Source organism: Triturus cristatus, chromosome 6, assembly GCF_964204655.1.
Source record: "Triturus cristatus chromosome 6, aTriCri1.1, whole genome shotgun sequence".
Lineage (NCBI taxonomy): Eukaryota > Metazoa > Chordata > Amphibia > Caudata > Salamandridae > Triturus > Triturus cristatus.
This window is the reverse complement of record NC_140589.1, coordinates 1,891,113,943-1,891,137,249: the sequence shown is the minus strand read 5'-3', so window position 1 is coordinate 1,891,137,249 and position 23,307 is coordinate 1,891,113,943. Positions and strand designations below refer to the sequence as shown.

Here is a 23,307-nt window from a genome sequence, read left to right as displayed (position 1 = left end):
AGAACCCAATATCAATAGGTATTGTCGCGATAGAAGGATGTAAAACCAGTGGTACTTAACTCTTGACTTGAAAGAGAACAGAGATATAAACATGTTAGCTAGATCCCTTGGTAAGGCATGGTAGAGCTCCAAGTAGGAGCTGACCCTGGCTGAAAGCACACTTCTGGACTCCTCAGACAAAGCCCAGGTGATCCAAGATGAAAGCTACTCACTGACCAGGAACAACCTTTACATGGTTTGTAAACGAGGATTTTTCACTGTGATAATTCAATGATCTCCAGTTTTAATCAGGATGTCTGGCACCTTCATGTGGGCCTATTGCGTATGGATGGAGATGATACAGGAACCCCCTGTAGGTGAAGGTACTACAGCTGTGCACTTGCTCACTTTGTATTGTCTGAGCATGTGCGCGTTTTTCATGGGTCTCTATATACTATTATGCCTGGGGTCCTTGCAAGTTAGTCCTTCTAGTAACTCTTTGAGCTTTTATACCTCTGAATATCGATCATAGGATATGGGTGTCAACAATGACAATACTAAGTCAAACCTGTGGCATTTTCTGTAGTACGATTTCCTTCCCTAGCATTTACTCTAGCCACCTCTTTTACTGGGGGTTCTAATCTCCACCATGCAACCCCTTTCTGCCCTGATCCTGTCTGCTTGATTCCCATATCTCTCGCAGGAAGGGATTTTCGTTTCCTATTTCATGGTTACCCAGTCGTGGCTGAAAGGTCCTAATGCCCAGTTCTTCAACACAACAGTGGGGCTTTGTTAAGTTTTCTAAGTCACGCCACATTGTGTGCACACACACATGCTCTCCTTTGTAGAGCTACTTTTCATTGCTAATTGTAGGTCGCTTCTGCTAGGCAGCATATGGGCTGTCTGTTGCGAGGTACATTGTGGCTTAACAAAAACACAGAGGGGCTGTAACCCACATATTGCTTACCATTGGTTGGTTTTCCTTGTCAGTCTACTTTGCCTACTTCTCATTCAATTAATCAATAAGTAGATTTATAGAGCACTACTTGTCACCCGTGAGGGTATTCGGGCACTGTCAGGGTCCAGTTGATTAGCCGAATAGCCAGGTCACTGCTAGTTAGGAGAAGGAGTGACCTCCACATCTGCTACGTCGGTTGAGCGGGTGAGAGTTAGAGAAAGGGACACGGAGGGAGGTTTCTGGTGGGCTGATGGAAGTTCAGCTGGTGGTTTAAGCAGGCGGGTCTGCAGTTTTGTGGGGCCTTGTATGCCTCTTTTCTGTATAGAGAACAAGTGTAGTTTCCTGACGTTCGGGGTGATGTGTGTTCATCAAGGTTGATCCAGGACAAGTCTGGCTGCAGCATTCTGTATGATCTGTAGTCGTCGGAGAAGGTGAGCTGCAAACCCTGCATACAGAGTGTTGCTTTAGTCCAGTCAGCTGAAGAAGAGGGCCTGAGTAATGGTGCATCTTGAGCTCTGGGGTAGCCATTTGAATATCTTACAATTTGTGCATGGGATGAAGAAGCCTGAAGAGGAGCCAGAGTTGACCTGAGTTATTATGATGAGCTTTTTGTCCAGAATGATGACTAGGTTCTTAGCATGTTCAGTGGCAGTAGGAGTAGGTCCTAGTTCTGTGGGCCACCAGGATGCATCCCATGGGCAGCTTTTATTTCCGAAATGAATACCTCTGTCTTGTCTGTGTTGAGCTTTAGGCAGTTGTCAATCATTCAGTTGGCGAAGTCTGTCATGCAGTTATGGAAGTTGTTGTGTTGCTTGAAGAAGCCGGTGGCCTTAGGTTTGGGTTTAAAGTTTCTGTAGATCTTGGTGCTCCTGACATGGTAGAATTTTGAAAGGTTGTCGCAGAGTTCCTGTGGGGGGGGGGGGTAATGTTGTTTGTTGCAGCTGAGCGGTTGGAGAATTCTTTGACGGTGTTGAAAAGTTCTTTGCTGTTATTGAAGCTTAATCCGACACCTGAGTCTAAGGCCTTGTTATTCGATTCTCCCAACTGTCTGTGGTAGAGGTTGAAGGCTGTCTCGAGGGTGGTCATGTTGGTTGTGTCTTTGCTGGTGCACAATCTCTTTTCCAGTTGTTCACAGTGTCGTCTAGTGGTTCTCAGGTCTTCAGTGTACCAGCTAGCCTGCTTGTTGGATCTTCTGTGGGTGTTTGTTGCCGGTGGGACTGTCGCTGTTGATACAGTTGGTGATCCCATTGTTGAAGGCTCTGACATTGTGGTCGAGGTTGTAGGAGGAAATGGGGTGGGTGGTGTTGAGGGAATTGGTCCATGTGTACTTTGAGACTTTGCCCCAGCTGCGTTGAGTGGCATTGGGCAGACTGGGGGCACAGGTCTGCGAGCTGGTGATATTGAAGTGGATGATGGAGGGGTCAGTCCAGGTGAGTTTAATGATGTGGCTGTACATGAAGGCGCGTGCTGGAGGTGAAGATGGGGTCTAGCATGTGGCCTGCGGTGTGCATGGGGTTGTGGATGAGTTGGGTGAGTCTGATGTTGTTCATGCTGTAAAGAGGTTGGTAGTGTTCATGTCATTGTGGTTGTTGTGATGAAAGTTGAAGTTAAAGAGGAAAATGTAGTTGTTGGAGTCCATGGTGAGGGGCGTGATGAAGTTAACAAGGAAGTTGTAGAAGGCTTAGTCCTGGAGGGTGGTAGGTCACAGTGCTTCTGATGGTGGGTTTTCTGTCTGTTTGGAGTTGGAAGTTCAGGTGTTCCATGGCTGTGGTGATGTTATTATTTGTGTTGGTGCTTTGTAGAGATTCCTTGTTTATTATGGTGATCCCTCTGCCAGGCTTGTTGATGCGGTCAAAATAGGTGATCTTGTATCCTTGGAACATCATTAAAAGCACTAGGCGGTATATTTACAAGAGCCTTGCATCATGGTTGCACCTCGCAACGCGGTACATGCAGGAAGCAAACCTCTCCGTCATATTTATGAAGCCTTGCAAAGCCACTTGGGGTGGCTTTAAATGGCTTCATAAATATGGAGTAATGCAACGCAGGGCAAATTGCTGCATTGCCTTACTTTGTGCAAGAGAGGTATTCCATGGGCGTTGCAGTGGGTGTTCCCATGCAGCTCCCATGGTTTTGACGAGTTCCCAGATTTACAAGGGCTTGTAAACCTGAGAGGCATAACAAGGAGAAATATGCTTATTTCTGCTAGCTTTTAGGTCGAGCTAGACAGAACATGCCCTGTCTGTTCGAGACCTGCTGTAATCAGCATGTAGACTTCAAGTCTATCCCCTTTCTTGCCATTGCTTTTCATTTGTCTATGTCAGTGTCCTTTAAAAATCCTTGCTTCCTAGAGGTCAGTCCTGCCTCTTTGTCCCTCCTTTCTCTCTTCTGTTCCTTCCACATAGCAGGGACTTAGTACTGTCTCATTCCGCTATGGTCCTTTATCTGTTCTTTGGCAGAGAATTTATTTCTTGGTTTCCTGCTCTGTTACTGTTTGTCTGTGTTTAGCTTCAGTGCCCTAACTGCTTACATTCACACATATCATTCTTCTTCCTAACTCCTCTTAATGCCACAGTTGTGTTACTGCTACCTCCCCACCATGGCTCGTGTTCCTTGCTTCTACTTTTTGTTATTAGACTTTTTGCACTTTTCAATCTCCACTGTCAATTGGGCTTTTTCTAGTAGGATATTTGCTTGGTTTGGTCTTCTTTTAAGGGGAATTGGGATGGCTCCTAATTGATTCCTGTGCAGGCCACTTACTTTTTCTCCAGTTCTATTGGCTGTAGCATATTTTCTTACATTGACCAATGCTTTTTTTACTAGACATCTTTTTCCCAGAACGCAATGCTCACACGCCCTCATCCCGACTCCGCCCTGCCCCCCCACACTCTGGCACTGCGCTTAATGTTGCAGCATGGTGCCCGCTCTTACTTTTACAACACAGGCGCACACATTTAATAATGGCACCCATGGCGTGCAGTAAATTATGTGGCAAAAAAAGCGAAATAGTGTTGCACTTTTAAAGATATTATTACTTTATTATTTTGTGTTTTTCAAACTTGTTAAAATGTTCTTACATCCTGGATAGTTTTTGTGCAGGAAGTGGCACCTTCCTGCACAAAAACTATCCATAGAGGCGTTCTCCTCTTTCTATGTGTGGCGCTGAAAGCAGGCACCCTTGCACCGTGGTGCAAGGGTGCCTGCATTGGCGCTAGCCCGCTGAATCAGGGCCAGTGCAGGGATAAAGGATAGGCATGCGCCGCATTGTATAAATATGGTGCATTGATGCTCTTTGCCTGTGGCACAGAACAACACAGCAAGGTAACGTGCTGCGCTGCCCTGCGCCACCATTCAGGTACATATGGCCCTAGAGGTCTTGTTTAATGTGCATCTGAGGCCAGATTAGTAAAGGGGCAGATCCTGAGTTATCTCTGTCCAGGTTTTAACCCCTTCAGTGCCCGCCCCTTTCCCCGCCCAGTGCCGGCCGTTGCATTAGCGGGCGGGGTCTATGACGAGCTGGACTCGTCATGGGCACAGCGCCACCGCGGCCCATGACGAGTCCAGCTCGTCATGGGCACTGAAGGGGTTAATGCATAGTTTATGTCAAGCCCCCATGAAGCATATAAAACAATGTTTCCCATGAAGGGAAGCAGATTAAGGGAGCATGATGGAGGAATACAAATTCCAAAAGTGATAAGTGCACTTCATGACATCACTTTGTAGTAGATAAGAGTTATCGGAATCAAACGTCTTCAGACTGGAGGAAAGTAGGCTCAGGAGAAACATTTGAAAAAATATATTTATATCAAAGGGATAGTAAAAGAAAGCAACACCATTGCTTTATTATATCAGTTTTTTTTCTCCATACGATAAAGTGCTACATCGTGGATTGGTAATTTGCACTTGAGGATGAGTTAGCGGGTGAATGCAGGAAGGAGTGGTTGGAGGAATTTGTGATTGAGCTTCCAATAGACAGCTGTATCCATTAATTAATGTATGCATTAGAGTCAGTTATCTATCCTCGTACATCCATTTAATCTATCTTACATTTATCCACTCAATTCAGTTCAGTATACTTTATTTGATTCTTCACAAAAAATCATAAAAGCAGAAACAATAAAAACCAGCATATATCATCATACATATCATATATCATAAAAACACATATTTTTATAAATTATTATATACAATGATCTAATCAATTTGCAAAATGCATGTTATCATAGTTTTTCTACAGCCAATTATGTTCCTTAAAAATCGTGCTATAGACCTGGTGAAATCCTCATTCTGTAAAAATTGTAAAAACAATAATGCAGGTTGGCATTGTCTAAAATCCTAATATCTTTAAAATTGGTAAAATCCATCTCTTTCTTTGTATCGAGTAAAATTTACAAAATAAAAAACACATGAATTGTAGATTGGGCTGACACATCGTCACATGGACAGATAACTAATATTTTTATCCAATCGTTCATTGTGGGGAAGGATGTTATTCGGTGGAAGATACCAAACATAAAACGGGTCAGGGCGAATCTATACTGAGAATCCTCCACATATTTTAGGCATGGTTGCATGTCATATGTAGTAAGTGACAATTGACCGGACTGTCGACCTTTTTATTTCTGCAGAGTCTACAGGACTCCAGAAGAGTCATAGACTCTTTTTAAAGATATTTTCTTGTGACAGAGAGTGTGGAACTTGGCTTCTCATAATATTCTGGATGTCCTAGATCCTACATAAAATCTTTTATGTATTTCAACCAGGGGATTTTGGAGGCCCTATCTAGTTTAATACAATCTCTTATCATTTCCCTGTGAAGTTCCGTTTTCGTATTTGTCCATATTCTGTGCCATAATAGGACTGGTTGAATTTGTATTTAATCAGTTATTTAAGGTAACCCCAATTCTGCATGGCATACCTAAATGGAAGAGCTATCCGGGACTGCAAGGAGGAATCTTTAAAAAGCGTTTTCCACCATCTGCAGTTGCTGGGTGTTCGTATAACCCCATATACCTGCCCCGTATATAGCGGTGTTGACGCATTTTGCTCTGTAGATGTTTATCAATTTCTCGGGGGGTCTTTTTCCCAGTTTGCGTGCAAAGTTAGATAGGGCTGCTGTTGATTTTAAAAATGCAAGCCTCCTGGCATTAACTGCCTTGGACCATGTGCCCCTATGAGCAAAAAGAATTCCTCAGTAGGGATATGTCTTTGTGGGATTTATCATTTTTTATCTATATATATATATATATATATATCTGCACTTACTGCTTCCTATTCCACACTTCACGATAAATTCTTTGGTATATTTACTCGAAGACCTAGCTTCTGCATAAAAGCAGTGAAGGAAGTTAACGCCCGTTTTAGCCTCAATTGTGTGCGTGACATTAAAACTGCATCATCAGCGTAGAGAAGGGCCGGTATAGGGCATCTATCAATTTGAGGCAAGTCCTGGCACTGTTCCACCAATGTTTGTCCTAACCCATTAGTGTAAAGTGCAAATAAAAATGGTGCATTTATCCACTCAACCATCCACACATTCTCAACAATAAAAAACAGACCTGTTGGTATTGCCAGTGCTTGATGATAATTCAAATACATTCTACTTTACAGCAGTGTCCTTTTATGATCTATTTAATTTTAGATTAACTCAAAAAGATATAATTTTAAGTTTTACGCTATGTAAAGGAAATTTCGAACCCGTTCAGAAGCATAAAGAGTTTTTCCTGGACCGGAAGCCTTTCTAGTACTAAGTTGAGGATACATTTGCATTAAATGTTTTCTTAGTATGTATGACACTTCTGATTGGAGAATATGTTGTTTTCATCTATAGCACCATGACACTTGGATGTCCATGCCTGCAGTAGTGTAAAGCAAAAACTAAAGGAAATGATGGACGGAGTGTTGAACATTGCAAGCACTCACCCCCAGTCAACTGATCTGGGTTTAATCCATCACCGTTCTTTAGCCCACTCTGCCACCCCAGTTCAGACATGGCCATATGCAAATCAGTCTGACCCTGTGCCTCATGGGAACAGTCCAGCCCGAACTACCAAGCCATGTCTTCCCTGGACCGGAAACAAGCTTCCTAGGACCGGTTTCTGGCATTTCAGCCGTCTTCAGCCAGGCTTGCTTGAATCCAGTGGCAAAGTGAGCAAGGGACTCACGTCTGAGCATACCCTGCCAACTTATGGCGAACAAAGCAAAAACTAAAGGAAATGATGGACGGAGTGTTGAACATTGCAAGCACTCACCCCCAGTCAACTGATCTGGGTTTAATCCATCACCGTTCTTTAGCCCACTCTGCCACCCCAGTTCAGACATGGCCATATGCAAATCAGTCTGACCCTGTGCCTCATGGGAACAGTCCAGCCCGAACTACCAAGCCATGTCTTCCCTGGACCGGAAACAAGCTTCCTAGGACCGGTTTCTGGCATTTCAGCCGTCTTCAGCCAGGCTTGCTTGAATCCAGTGGCAAAGTGAGCAAGGGACTCACGTCTGAGCATACCCTGCCAACTTATGGCGAACAAAGCAAAAACTACAGGAAAGAGCATATCATGAGAGTGGTTGACACTCAGTGGGACCTGAGGGGCAGGATTTCTACTCCTCACAACCTAAACCCAGCTTATCATTCTTCTGAAGTTAATGAACTGCCCAACCCTACATTTGTTAATATGAAGATTAGGTGTTTACAGAATTAAAAAATGACAAACAGTGCAGGGGAATAAGTCAAAAGATTAAGCTGTACACAAAGTGAAGTTCACCAGAAGCGTACAAGTACTGCTGGTGTGGAGCATGGTTTGAGGTGCACATCACAGTGTAGGAGAGACAGATCTCGTGTGTGTCCAGGATGAATCATAGTTTGAGACGCACATCACAGAAGTGTAGGAGAGACAGATCTCTTGTGTGTCCAGGATGAATCACGGTTTAAGATGCGCATCACAGAGTGTAGGAGAGACAGATCTCTTGTGTGTCCAGGATGAATCACGGTTTGAGACGCACATCACAGAAGTGTAGGAGAGACAGATCTCTTGTGTGTCCAGGATGAATCACGGTTTGAGACGCACATCACAGGCATGTAGGAGAGATATATCTTGTGTGTCCAGGATGAATCTTCCAGATGTCTCTTACACCACCACACAGAAACTAACTTGTGAAACCTCTTGTGTCTTCTTTCTCAGAAAAAGACGGGTTGTGCCCATATGAGGAGGAACCATGCCTCAAGCCTGAAGGAGAGGACACGTGTGAGAGTGATGAAGACTGCCCTGGGCTGGAAAAGTGCTGTGGCTCGTGCACGAAGATGTGCACAACATCTGTTCAAGGTGCCTGTTCATGTGGTGCTGATTGACTTACATGGTCGAAATGTCTGACTGACACGTCTGATTGTCCTGTCTGGTCACCTTGTCTGAGAGTCCTGTTTGATTGCCTTGTCTGAGCATCATGTCTGATCACCTTGTCTGCTTGTGGTGACTGGTTGCCCTGTCTGGATGTCCTGTTTGGTTGTCCTATCTGATTACATCCTCTGGTTCTCCTGTCTGATTCACTGCCTGGTCACCTTGTCTTAGACTCTGCTTGAGCATCCTGCCTTATTGCCCTATTTCATCACCATGTCTGATCACCCTGTCTGGTTGCCCTGCCTGAGCATTTTATATGACTGCCATGCCAGCCCATGCGTTCTGATTTTCTTGTGTGAACTCCCTGTCTGAATGTATTATCTGTGTGCCCTGCCTGAGTATCTAGGCGGACACCCTTTCTGAGTTCACAGTCTTTCCTTGTCTTGCTGCCCTTTCTGATCTCCCTGTCTTTCCTGGACTAACTGTCCTTTCTGATTTCCCTGTCTTTTCTTGTCTCTACCCATTCTGATCTCACTGTCTTTCCTTGTCTCATTGTCTTTTCTCATCCCCCTAACTTTCTTTGTATCATTGCCCTTTCTCATCTCCCTGTTTTTCCTTGTCTCATTACCCTTTCTCACCCCCCCTGTCTTTCCTTGTTTTAATGCCCTTTTTCATTCGCCTGTCTTTCCTTGTCTCATTGCCCTTTCACTTCTCCGTGTTTTTCCTTGCCTCATCAACCCTTCTCATCATTTCTTTGTCCTTCCTTGTCTCATTACCCTTCCTCAAATCCCTGTCTTTCCTTGTCTTTTTGCCCATTCTTATCTTCCTGTCTTTCCTTGTCTCCTCTCACACAGTCCCGAAATCTACCGCCCATAAGTTGGTTTGTGTGAGGGATTCCAAGTGTCCCTGTGCTAGCTTGGCACAAGCCACAAGGCCTTCCTTGGGGAAAGGCACTTGTAATATATGTACAATAACACCACTATAACTTTATAGTAAATCCTATGGGACTTATTCAGTCTCTGCATTTTGAGTACGTTTGCAGTCACACAATAGCACTACTAGACCTACTACAAAATGATATTCATTTACCTCCTCCTTGCCTTTGTGTATTCCCCCTAGACAGTCACACACAAAGGGAGCTTAGGTGTGACTTGATGGGTCATCCTGGCAGGATGGGAGGGAGGAGCTGGGCACAGCCTCACACTTACACCCAGGGCCGGACTACAAACTCAATGCACCCCTTTGTCAGACCAGCCCCCATATGGTACATAGTGATCGAACACAGCGGGCCTGACCACTACAAGTGGGTTTGGGGGTTCTCCCCCCAAGAAAAGTTGGGGAAAAATGGCAAAAGTGGTACATTCTACAACACATTTTTCATTATATATTCAATTGTATTCATTTTTAAAGCATAGAAAATGATGACCTTACAGTGCACCAGGATACTGCAATCTTTATTGGGGCTTTTCAATGATTCCGTCAGTATCACCCTTCAACCGTGCCTCTCCATAGCCCCTCTGACATTTATTTCATTTGTTTTATAGCACCTATCATACAAGTGTAGGGTGTTGGAGCATTTTTACATCACAAACATACAGATACAAAGAATTGTGTGGAAATCAATGTATTGAAAATGTTACATAAGACAAAAGGGACGACAAAGTGTGGGATTCCCCTCACCTATACTGGTAGGTATTTTTTAAGAGTGTTCGGTCTGGGGAAGCACAAACTCCGGATTAGGAATGTAACACAGTGCTTAAGGTTGACTTTACTGAATTTGTTTCTACCCAAACAAACCCTATGTAGCAAAACTAAGATATTGAAAGACTGGGACAAAAAAACATAACTTTCTAACCTAGATTACGATTATACCTATTAACTGCACAGTGACAAAAGGATCTCTGTGACAAAAGCAGTAACCCACTGAGCTATGCACATAAAATACTGTTCTGTGATCTGCATAGTACATGCTGATTGCAGCCTGCATATTAACCCTTTACGCCAGCTTAGATGAGTCAAAACTGCCACTAGACAAAACTCCAATCTTTTTCCAGCAGGTACATTAGTCACCGGAGTTATCTTGGCTCTTTTATTGTTGTCTGAAAACTGTTGGATATACAAGGAACTTGGCAGTGCTTTTAAAACTGCTGCACTGCTACAGAGTAAGTAGCCTCCCGGGAAAATGCCAGATGCCCGGTATGGTCAGTCCAGCCTTGCTTACACCTGAATAGGTTGTGTCCTGCACCCGCACAAGGGGCTGCACACTCCACTGTAGTGAGTCTGGAGTCAGGGCAGGAAGGGTTGACTTCTGTGCACTTCAAAGTCCTTCTTTGATGCCTCCCCAACATCAAAGGCACCACTGGGTATAAGAACTGGACTACCAACTCAGTACACTTCTGGACCTGAGGATACCTTGCCAAGAAGAAGGACTGCAATGCTGCTCAAGGGCCGCCACTCTGCTGGACTGCTGCTCTGGAAGAACTGCTTTCTTACTGTGCTGACTTGCTGCCTGCTGTCCTCCTTGCCTGGGTGAGAAGGATTGGACCTGCCTTCCTGGTCCCCAGAACCTGGAGGGACTCCAAGGGCTAGCTGGCTGGCCTCCTGATCTTATGTCTAATGGACATAAAAGATTTCTAACCACCCTGCTCCTACACTTCAACCATTGGAAGTGGGCTTAAGGTGTTTGCTTCAGCACCAACGCATACTCTGCTGAATGAGCAGAATCGACGCATCACTGCCATTGCACAGAACTGATGCATTGCCTTTGGAACCAGCGCATCGCCCTCAGCACCGACCCATCAATGCTGTTGCGTGGAGAAAACCGACGCACCACATGTCGGGACCAGCATATCGTCCTTGGAAACAACACATCTTCTACTGCCAAAGCAGAGTTGACATATTCCCTTCAGAACCAGCACATTGCCCTTGGAACTGACGCATCTCTGCTGTTATATGGAAAAACGGATGCATTACCTTCGCTGTGTGATGCTGACACATCGCCTCGTCTGCTCCCCAAATATCCCGTCATCATCGACCTAACAAGGTGCATTCTCAGTGGATCACGATCTTTGTCCCGGTCCAGTGCCACCAGATATCCCAAATAGGTGCTTATTGCTTTTAGGCGCTGTTTTTCCATTTATTCTTTAAAATGTCATATCTCGAGATCTACTTCTTGGATTTTTGGTCTTGTTTTGTTCATTAAACCAGGTGTGGCATCTTTTTGTGTGGTGTTTTCACTGTTTGAAGTATCGCACAAATACTTTACACTTTGCCTCTTAAGTTAAGCCTGACTGCTCTGTGCGAAGTTACTAGAGGGTGAGCACAGCTTAATGTAGTGTGTGTTTGTGACTTACCCTGACTAGGATTGTGGCTCCTACTGGGACATGGTGCATACCTCTGCCAACCAGAAATGCAATTTCTCACACTTGTGATGTATAAAATTATATTCTATATCTGCACTACTTTTTCTTTTTGCCAATTAGCTATATGTTGCAAGAATGATATTTCTTTTTTACTCTCTTTTTTCCCCTTCAGACTACCTTAGTAGTTCCATACATAGTACTTCTCAGCCATATTCATCCTGTGGCACCCAACAGCTGGAATACTGAGTGGAACATTTTCTTTCATAGGGTACTATTAGGTCAGACAGTATTTGAAGACCATTTGATAAATATTGGACTGGTGGCTAACTCTTTTCCTCTGAGTTAACCCTCTGACCTTTAATTACCCACCTGTGAGTGTACCCCAACCTCTCTGAGGTGCACAGAGAGGGAATAGTGAAAAACCAAAGAATATGGCAAAAAGGAAATGAAAAGTAAGAGAAAAAATATAAAGGGGACAGAAATACATTTGAACCATGTGAGATAGTCGGTGACAGATTACTGACTCTAACTTCATGGCAAAGGCAACACTGCTTTAAGGGACAACTCTAGACAAATGTTCTATATATTTTAAGAAGAGTCCAGAAGCATTGGGAAAAAGTCACTCTAAGTTGTTTGCAACACAAATTCTTTTTTCAATAAAGAAAGACATCAGTTAAAGCCTGTAACCTGTTTGCAAATCCTCTGGACGTACAAGCTTAGGCTAACAAATGTCTAGCAATTAGTACACCGAATATCTGGGCATGAAACTAGCAAAAGTAAAATGTTTTTGTTAAACTACAACCAATTTTCCAACCAGTTCAGACACAGATATATATAAATCAGCCTTGACCCTGTGCCTCATGGGAACAGTCCAGCCCGAACTGCCAAGCCAGGTCCTCCCTGGACCGGAAACAAGCATCCTAGGACCGGTTTCGGGGTTTCACCCCTCATCAGCTAGGCTAGCTTGAATCCAGTGGCACAGTGAGCCCAGGGCCCACGTCTGGGCATACCTGGCGCACTTAGGGAGAGAATGCACAAAGCACACAAATGATGGATGGATGGATGGAATATGGAACGAATCAAACATTCACCCCAAGTCAAAAGATCTGAGTTAAATCCATTGTTGTTTTTTTCACCATGCCACCCCAGTTTAGACCCAGCCATATGCAAATCAGTCTTGACCCTGCTCCTCATGGGCACAGTACAGCCCGAACTACCGAGCCAGGTCCTCCTTGGTTGAGAAACAAGCATCCTGGGACCGGTTTCAGGGTATTACCACCTATCAGCCAGGCTAGCTTGAATCCAGTGACACAGTGAGCCCGGGATTCACTTCTGGGCTTACACGGCGCACTTACGGCTTGAAAACAAAAGATAAACAAATGATGGACTGAATGTGGGACAAATCAAACATTCTCTTGACTGGGGGTAAATGTTTGATTCATTCAGCATTTCATCCATCATTTGTTTCCGCAGCACAAGAGTACTGCATCACCCATTGTGCCATCCACTTTGGTGGCATGGCTGCAGACCTGCCATTTGTAACCTGGCTTTGCAGGTTTAAACTGCAAATTTGACCAGCCAAAATAACACCTTTTGACAGATCTAAACCTTTCTTTTAAATATTAATAAGTCACTCCTAAGTAGGCCTTTCTGCCCATAAGTCAACATACACAGTATTCAAAAGTAGAGCATGTAAAATATTAATATTAAACATGCCCTTACAGTGAAAATGCCCTAAAAGTTATTTTCACGGTAGCAGAGTTTTCTGTTCCGTAGGAAAGGATTGGCATGCTATACTGAATTTAAAAATATGATCTCCAGCTACAACATTATTCTTGAACCTTTTGAAATATTTACTGCAAGCTCAATTCAATGATTAAGTCTGGAGTGTAATAAATATTTTGAAAAGAGTTCATTTAGAGAGTTACATTTTCCCTGCCAAAAGTTTCTAGTTGCCCGTTTGAATGGGCCCAACTGTTATTCAGCAGCTGAATAGCTCCTTGATGACATGTGAACTTGCTCCCAGGACCGGAGTGAAAGTCTGGGGTGTGTGGAGATATTCTGTTCATCTGGCAGCATGGCCATGTGGCCCTCTGTGCTGTGCCCACAAACTTAAATACCTTCAAAGAGTGTTACAAATGGTAACTGATACCTAGGCAGGTCCCTCTTTTGTCCCCCAAGCCAGTCAGGAACCAATCCCTGATAGAGAGGAGCAACCCCAGAACTGATATAGACCACAGAGGAGGGGTTGCTCATTTCCCTGGACACACCTCTGGGTTGGGCATACATGCTTTGCACAATGGGAGAAGGGTTTCACCATCTTTAATTTAGGCAGGAAGGGGCGCTGTGGGATTGTTTGCAGTACAGCACACAAGAAGTGCTGCAAAAGAGGGTAGGGTTGCCCCTGGCAACATTTTCAACATTTCTTAGGGAGTGACCAAGAGTTTCCTCCACTCAGAGGCTGGTGCCAAGCATAAATGTGGCATCTCCAGTACCAGGCTCACAACACTTTCGGGACGTGTGGAAGAACAGAAGAGTGACAAACCTGCTGTCTGTAACCTGAGAAGAGCCTAGAATACTGGACCTGCTCTCCCTCCTTTACCCAGGACATAGAAGTGGACTCCAGAGGTCATAAGGCTGACTTATTTAACCTACAGGCACACAACAGGGGCACAACAGGCTACAAAGAGGTCTTTTCTGCAACTGCCAAGCTGACCAATTCAAATTGGACCTGTCCTAAATACTGAAGCTGGCCTCTGCTGAAGTGAGTCTTGACCCCCACATGCTGTCCTCAAGGTCCTGGAATCTTGGCTGGTGTCAAACTGTGCGCGTCCTAACTTTTCCTGTCTTCAAAGACCTCCGAGAGACCAGGACTAACCTGCCAAGCGGATATGATGAAGGTGCATGGCCGCTGGATTCAGATTACTCCCAATCTGAGATTTCCGCAGCAGCAAATACGATTCACCAGGAGCTCTCGGAGAAGGTGTCTGTCCTCTTGGAGCCCTCTTTGGCAACCGCCTGTAGCCTTGCCCAGCCGGTAGAATCCAAGCTCCAAAAAGTGACTGAATCCGAAGATAAAATTCTTCACTGGGCAAAGGCAAAAGTATCCAGCCGGTGAGGGACCTTCTCCAGTTGAGAATTCAAATTTCTCCTGCTCAGAGCTTTCCCACCAAAATTCAACAGCTTTACTGCAACCACGTCAAATTGATATCGGACGACATTAAGCTCTCTTTGGCCACAGCCTGCTGCTCTGCCCTGCTGAGGATTTTTTATTTCCATTTCAGAGATTAAGTTTGAAGGTAAAACTTTATACTGGTTTGTAAGTGGTTTCTGAATCTGGCCCATGCTCCATCGTGGTCGACCTGAACTTGAGCCTCAGCAGTGGTCAAGCACAAACAGATGACCAAAATTGTCACTTAATGCTTTTGGTGCTATTTTGTATTTAAAGTTTAGAAATTCATAATTCTGGTTTCCTTTACTGAATGTTTTTAATTTTGATGTTGTTTTATTTATTATAATTTACTCTTGTTTTTCTACATTGGATTGGAATTTTCTCGTCGAGTGCTTTGGCTTTATTGCTGTTCTGGGACTGCACAAATACTCTGGTCCTTGCCTCTAAGATAGTCCTGTGTGCTCTGTGCAATAGTTACCAGGAAGTGAGCTGAGATTAATTTAGTGACTTTAGTGGTTCTCTTGACAAGGGTGTTGGTTATTACCTGAGGTGGGTACTCACCCTCCTCAATCAATACCCCAGATTTCTTATACTGTCCTTGATGATAACCGGAGAGCTGCACTGTGGACTCAGAGCCCAACTCCTCAAGCGTAACCCACCTCCCACTGATTGCCTTGGGTTTGGTTAAAACTGTAACCTACCATTGTCGACCCTGTTATTCTGACATCAGACGCTTTTTTACCATGGACTGGGGAAGGCAGTTTAAATAGAACAGCGCTTTGTGATGCAGCTGCCTTGTCAAACTCGATGCAACCTCACAGCCCCCGCATTGGTTCACACCTTCAGTGTGCCGTGTTTCAGGTCACATGACTTCCCTGTCTTCCATTAAGAAGATGATTGAATGAGAAGCGGCACAATCGCTCAAAAGTATTGCAGCCATCTTGGGTTCCAGCTAGCGAGTGCCTCCCTCACCGCAGTCTTGAGTCGCCACCTTGGTTGGGTTGGACATCATTATCCAGTCTCAGATCACAGCAGTATTTTGATGGGCAATGATTCCTCTTTGCAACAGCAGAGCCTTGTGCTCTGGGCTGATCCAAGGAGGGTCTCCACATGACAGGCAGCCACTCTCCTTTCTCCATTCAGGCGGAGCAAATATTTGACTCAATCCCACATTATGCTCCTGTGAAAGAAAAGTATTTTATTAGAAAATAGTGCTGAACATAGGTTTTGTTTATGTCATATCCTGGCTTTGTTGTTATGCATTGCATCTCTTGCTTTGCCAGAGGAATGTTCATCCTATGATGTAGTACAGAATGTTGGGAGCCAGAGATGTCAGTTGAGAAGGGCTGAGCACCACACTGGCTGCTCCTGGTGGGTTCTATGATTGGTCTTGTCTATCTTGTAATGGATTGAATTGGATGACTTGTAACCAACTACAAATAAACATCTAAAAATCCTCTACACGTCTGGACTAAGTCACTACAATTTTTGGCGACGATTTTTTAAAGAACCTGCTACTTCCACCTCTTCAAACTTCAATCAACTTCTACTACAGTCTTAAGAGTAACTGAAGCCTTGTTTCTACCTTCAACTGGCACACTTGACCCCACCAGTGACCTCCCATTGGTCGCCCTCAACGCAAAGTGCCAGTTCCAGTCTACGCAGCACAGAGCTGTTCATCTTCTCAAGGCTGTCTACTCTCCTGAGTGCATCTCTAAGTTTCAGACAAAGCCCACATCTGGTGGTGCTGAGCCTTCTGTGAGGGTAAGCCTATGTCTGCACACTGTCTGGTGAAGAAGTGTGTGTGCTCAGGTATGTGCCATTCCTACTGTTTCTGCTGTGAGAGTGGAGAAGATGTGTACCATTGTACCTGTGCACCAGTCACTGGTCTGAATGACTGTTTCACTGACTGCACCCTCATTTGGATGCCTGTACAACGTCCTGTGCTTCTACAAGGAGAGTGTTTTTCTGTCTTGCTACCTGCCTGTCTTGGAGGAAATCTGTCTCTTCTGCTATTTTGGCGCTGATCCCCACCAACGTACAGTTCCCTAGAAGTGTGTACCATCCTTTGGAGGAAGTGTGCCCTTGAAGTGCAGTTTCCCACAGCAGGGATCTTTTCTTGCTCACTATCTTGCCACAAGCTTTTCCTGCTGATTTTGGAGGGGTTTTCCTTGTCTACATGTACTGCTACCTTTCTACTTTTGGACGGAATCTACACTTCCTGTGACCAGTGCTTTGGCCTCTCGTTGCCCACTGCCCCAGAGTTTCCTCTGGCCTGCTCCCATCTTCAAGGGGAGACCTATGTGTCTGCATGCCTAGGGACAGTGTTTCCTTTGACCTGGGATAATTTCGTTTTTTTGCATAATTGGGAGTGTCTGTGAGAGTTGCCTGCCTTAACAGCTGTTTGACATTTCCTCTCATCGACCACTTCCCTTTGCGTGGTTCGAGACATTGACTGTGAGTTATTTATTTATTTACACTTTGCTGTTTGGTCTTTGATGCGCCCGTCAATGGCAGTTTAACTGCTTTCCTCGTACTTTTAAATAGCTCTCGAGCGCACTCACACCCTTCACACGCTCTCACCGTCATTTCTATGCCTCAGACAGCAAGCAGCCTTACCTACATCCTGCGCTCCTATGATGCCTTCTTCGCGGCATTTGTGACGCCATGCTCAATTCTCCTCACACGGACGCCTAACAGAATGGTGACACCGGGAGCCATCAGGCGCGGCGGCGCCCGTGCGTGCCGCCATTTTGGCTTTGGGATTTCTGCAATACTTTCTATCGTGGTTTCCACACATTCTGACAACCACGTTTTGTTCCCTTCCGATAAAGTTTCTCTTGGGTTTACTCGTATCGTTTTCTGTGTCGTAGTCTGTGGAGACAAGCCTTTTGTTATGACGAAATTGCAGCGGGTCTTGCACCAACAGCACCGGACTGTTCGAACAGCATGACATCGGGTGCATGGGATCAGCTGACTTATCTGAGCACCTGTGAGTTTGCAATAACATAGTGACTCGTTTTTAGGTCGAGGGACCGTCCGGTCTGCCAAAGGCAGAACCGGAAGTCCGGAGATTTAATGATTCTTAGAGTGGCTATTTAGCCCGCCTCTCTTTTTGCTTCTCCTCCATTGGCTGGCTTCCTAAACGGAGGCCAGCCATTGGAGGAGAGAGCCGTCCCTCCAAATAGGCTCCGTCTTTTTCAGATTCGGGGGCGTGTTCCGTGCTGTTCTTTCCACTTTTTAGCCACGCCCTTTTTAGAACAGCAGGAACACGCCCTCGAAGCCGAAAAAGTTTGGAAGCTTCCCGTGTTTTGTCTCACTTTTTCGACCTCACTCTAACTGCCAACCCGCAGCCTCCCGGACCCATTCAGGGAGAACACGAGCTTCGGACACCCCGCGCTGCTCTATTTCATCGCTGCCGCGTTCTTTTAATACTATCGTCTGTTTTAATATAAGTCAGTTTTGGATTGGAGACTGTTGTGATCTTCCAGGGAGCTGATTCTAATTTCGGCATTGGTGATTCGCATTGTAAGGTCTTTTAGGCCCTTTCGTATCGCGAGCTTCGGACACCCCGCGTAGTAGGGCTTGTGGCCCCATATCAGCAAAACGGGAATCGGGAGGGGTTTTCACCTGCACAACGAGATGCGAACTACCGTGCGTGCAACTACCCCCCAAGTGTTGCATTCGTGACCGTTGTGTACGCTTTGTTGCTGAGATGAAATCTCAGAGATCTTACCGCTGAGATGACATGCCGGCAGAGTAGAGGTAAGTAAATGGCAGCGGGTCATCCAGCGGTCTCCTCCTTGTCATTGGGCATGCACTGGGAGGAGACGTCGCTGCAGCCAGAAATGGTTAAGAGAGCGGCGCCACCATGATGGGTGTGGCGGTGACTGCGATCGCTCCAATAATACTCAGTTGGCAAATCTTAGGGGGTGACCAGGGATCAGTGAGCTCTCATTCCGGTGTTGCAAACATTCCCCAACCACTGAGCTACAAGTGGAGAAGTGTGGCTCACTGGTTAGAGGAGGTAGACCTGGAAGCAGAGGTCAGCCCGGGACCAGGGTTCAATTCCCGGCTCGGCTGGGTCTTGAGCCCATAAATGTCCATGGACTCGATAATTCTTGCTCCAGTGCATACTCGATTCATGGGTTCACACTCTGCGACTCTGGGTAATAGCTTGCTTAATCTCCACATGGGCCCCTCGCGGCGGGATGCCTGGCTTTCACCTTGCGGATGCCCTGCTCGGTTATCTCACAGGGGAATACCAGGACGGGTTCCCTAAGCAAGCGCTTAGAGACCGCTTGGTGATTTGCGCTATATAAAATTCCTGCACATTTGCACACTGAGCTACAGGAGATGGGCGGAGTCAGATTTAGGAGGCTCTCAGCAGGAGATTTTAGACAGGCTCACCAGAGCACTGAAAGAAGCTGCTATGTCTCTCGGCTTAAAGCCTCGTCACCCGTATTCATAACATTCTTAAAGATATCTTTCTTAGTGCACAGTCTTGATCATTTTTAAAATGTATGGCAACACATATTTCAGGTGAAGCCCGGCTTCTTTAGAGCAAGTGCTTTATTTGATCATCAAACCAGATAATAAGTGATAAAACTGAAATAAAAAACAAAATATAATTGATGAGTTGAACCATCATAGTTTAAAATCTTGCTTGTTTGTTACAGCTGAAATGTAGTCATCGTGTTTAATGGGTGAGCCTATGGGATGGCTCAGGCGTGTGAAGCGACCTCGGTCACAAGGTCGAGTCCCAGCAGGGCCGACACAGCTCTTCATTCTCCCGAAGTCGTTAGTTGAGCTCCATTACATTGGTGTACTAGGTGACGCCTTTTATGTACAGCGCTTAGGAGTTGCAGTCTCTGGTCATAGGAGCTATGGTAATCCCGCACAATGTATTGTATTTGTTATCTTGAAGTCGTTTGTGTCTTGTGCGCGCTTTTCGTTGGGAGCTTGTGGAACTGTGGCCCTCTGTCCCCGGCTGCCACATAAATAACTTTAAACTGAAGAGGTCTTGAACGAAGAAGCGCTGTTCTCTGCGAACACTTCAAGAATGTTCTTTGGCGCTATACATGCAGATACGTGAACTCAGATGACGTGCTCTACAATACTGATTAAGTCGTCAACAACTACATTAAAAATCCTTATGGCCATCTAAGTCCACGCTGCAGGTCCCGTTTATATTTATCTTCACCTTAGATAATTTGTGTTTTCCATAACTCTCTTTACCTCACTACTCCACTCTCCACTCTATCTCACTACCTCACTATCTCACAACTTCTCTCTCTCAAAACATCACTACCTCACTCTCTAGCTCACAACCTCACAACTTCACTCTCTCTCACTCACTACCTCAATCACTCTCTATCTCACTACCTCACTCTTTCTATCTCACTACCTCACTTTCACTCTCTCTTTCACTACCTCTCTCTCTATCTCACTACATCACAACATCACTCTATCCTTATATATCACTACCTCACAACATCCCTCTCCCTCACTACCTCACTCTTTCACTACCTCACTCTCTCACTACCTCACTCTCTCTATCTCACTACCTCACTCTCTATCTACCTCACTCTCTATCTCACTACCCCACTCTCTCTCACTACCTCACTCTCTATTTCAATACCTCACTCTCTCTCTCTATCTCACTACCTCACTCTCTCTCTGCTAATGCAATAGGTATAACATATGCAAAAAAAAGCTAATACCAATAGAAATGACAATGCCATTTATTTAGGGATACAAAAATTATAAAAAAAATAATGAGCAGTACCAATAGCTCTACCTATAATATTGCCGAGACCATTGCATTGTAAATGCTTGTTTAAGAGGTGGCATTGGAGGCGACATTTCTTCTCTCCAGTTTTGTTAAGTTTTGCCATCTAATGACAATTTCAAACATTACGAGCTTTATTCACTGCTATGCTGCCATCTAGTGTCAATTTCAAACATTACAAGCTTGAAGCTCCAGAGTCAATGTCTCACCATTCAGTATTTGTATGCCAATTTTTAAAGTATAATTTATTACAGTTTACAGTGATTCATTTCAGTTACAGTTTTACAGTGTTTCAACCTCCTGTGTTGTGGCTAACTCTGTTTTCTAAAACTGCTGAGTGACCCTTTAATAGCGTGACAAGTCAAGTTTTTGACCTTTCGTTTATTTTTTATTTTTTATGTTTCTAGTGAGCAGTGTTTATTATCTCTAGTGTTATAATACGGTCACACAGTGCACAATTTTTACCTTATCACACAGTGCACAATCTCAATACCTTAACATTAGGTGTCTCGCAAGGGTTTAGTCCCTTTATTTCAGTGCACTTTGCCCTTACCTTCACTCGAGGTGTATCGCAAGCGTTTTGTCCTTCTACTAGTGCACAACACTGACCTCTCTATGAGGTGTAGCACATGGGTCACAGTCCCATCTTCTACTGGTGCACAACATTGACCTCTACATGAGGTGTCTCACATGGGTTACATTCCCATTTTTACGGTGCACATCATGTTTGCCTCTTCATGAGGTGTCTCACATGGCTTACATTCCCATCTGCTCAGTCCACAAGAAATTACCTCTAGGGTATTTCTTTCTTTTCAGTGCACACTGTCACGGGTTCCTACCCATGTACTCGGGTTCCTACCTGATAAGCTAACTTTTATGTTGCTTTAGTGCACAGTGTGGAAGCTCCACACTAGTTGTCCATACACGGACACCTCTCGTCTCATTTGTTTACACTACACAGATTGTATGTGACTTTTTAATGAGATTTTAATGTAATGGGAATTTTGTGTGATTTATCTTAGATTGTCTCATCATTTCCCTTTACAGCTCAGTTTTCCTTTTGATATCTTTTACTGGTGTCATCTGTGGATTCTGGTTTTTATTTTATTTTCCTTGTTCTTCTCTGTATTTCTCTTAACATGATGTCTTTTTTGTATTGGAGTTTTTGTTTCTCCTACTCTTGTTAGTGTCTGCTTTTAGTCTGTTGGTCATTGTGTTGTGCTTTGACTTGTCTCTTATTATGCATGCCTGGCCAGTAGGTATATCTTGAGGTAGTGGCTTTGTATTTTCTCTTTTCGTTATTGTTGTTGTGAGGAAAAGGGGATGGTATTGTCACCTTTTGTCACCTTTTGTCTTTCTTTTCTGTTTTCTTCACTTATGTTTTAGCTTCTTCTTTTAGTTGTTCTGTTTTCTCAATGGTTTGCGGTGTTTCTGATTTACTCTTTGTGTCTCTTCTATCTTTTTGTTTTCTTTTCTTTCTTCGTTGTTTTATATGGAAGAAAAGGGGATATGTCATACCCTGGCTTTGTTGTTATGCATTGCATCTCTTGCTTTGCCAGTGGAATGTTCATCCTATGATGTAGTACAGAATGTTGGAAGCCTGAGATGTCAGTTGAGAAGGGCTGAGCACCACACTGGTTGCTCCTGGTGGGGTCTATGATTGGTCTTGTCTGTCTTGTAATGGATTGAATTGGAAGACTTGTAACCAACTACAAATAAACATCTAAAGACCCTCTACACTTCTGGACTAAGTCATTACAGTTTAGTGATCATAACTCTGTTCTTGATGAACAAAAGGCAAGCGGCGGCCCGTCCTCAAGGGCAGAGGGGCCCCACCTCCCACTTTTGTCCAGATATTAAGAGTGTCTGTCGGCCTGAGCAAATTCAGCCTGAGGGATACTCTTTTTGTTCAGGTCTGGCCCCCAGGCGGTGTATTTGCACTGAAAGCGCAGGCAGCTGGCAGCCTAAGATGAACTTTGCTGGGCTGAAGATGTCACAGCACTTTGGGCGTGACCTCCTCAGCCCTGCAAATCGCTTGGTGGTCCTCCTCCTCATGACAAGGGGAAGCATCACTGATAGCCTCGGACCTAGGTGCTTCAGTTTTAAGCCCTGAAGTGCCCTGGGCTGAGTGTCCCCCAAGTGAAGCTCGTCACAGAGTGGGGTGTGGTCTGCAGTCTCACTGACCCCATCCCACTCTGTGACGAGCAAGAGACTGCTGCTTCTCTCATTGGCTGACCCATAACAAAGTCAGCCAATGAGAGCAGGTGGCAGTCCCAAATCTCAGGAACCACAGAGGCTTCCCTCCCTCCACCTGAGAACACCGCTGCACCCTGGTAAGTGCCATTCTTTTATGTATGGTGCGTGCATGTATGTATATATGAATTTATTTGTATTTGTGAGTGAGTGCTGTGAATGGGTGTGTATGTGTGTGTTTGTATGTACTTGTGAATGGTGGATGAATGTGTGCACGTATGAACGATGGGTTTGAGTGAGTGTGCTTGTGTGATCCTCCACGCCCCCTGCTCTAATTATCACCCCCCACTGCATTAGGTTGGCATCTATGGTAACCTGAGAGTGTTACTGAAGGATGAACCAATAAAATCAAGAACGATGACTGAGATATTATAATGTGATGATCTGATCATTTAAATATTATATGAGGGGGACTGGGAAAGTAAAATATTTTTATTAGAAAATAGGCTTAATATAGGTTT

The 23,307-nt window shown here is 44.7% G+C and overlaps 1 protein-coding gene across 1 annotated transcript in view; it reads left to right on the top strand.

Moving 5' to 3' along the window:
* Window positions 1-23,307, top strand: part of LOC146822323 (uncharacterized) — a 224,202-nt gene that overhangs the window by 186,112 nt on the left and 14,783 nt on the right. The window contains exon 6 of the mRNA XM_085609459.1: window positions 8,116-8,256. Coding sequence (XP_085465585.1) covers window positions 8,116-8,256 — 141 coding nt within the window. The remainder of the gene's footprint in view (window positions 1-8,115; window positions 8,257-23,307) is intronic.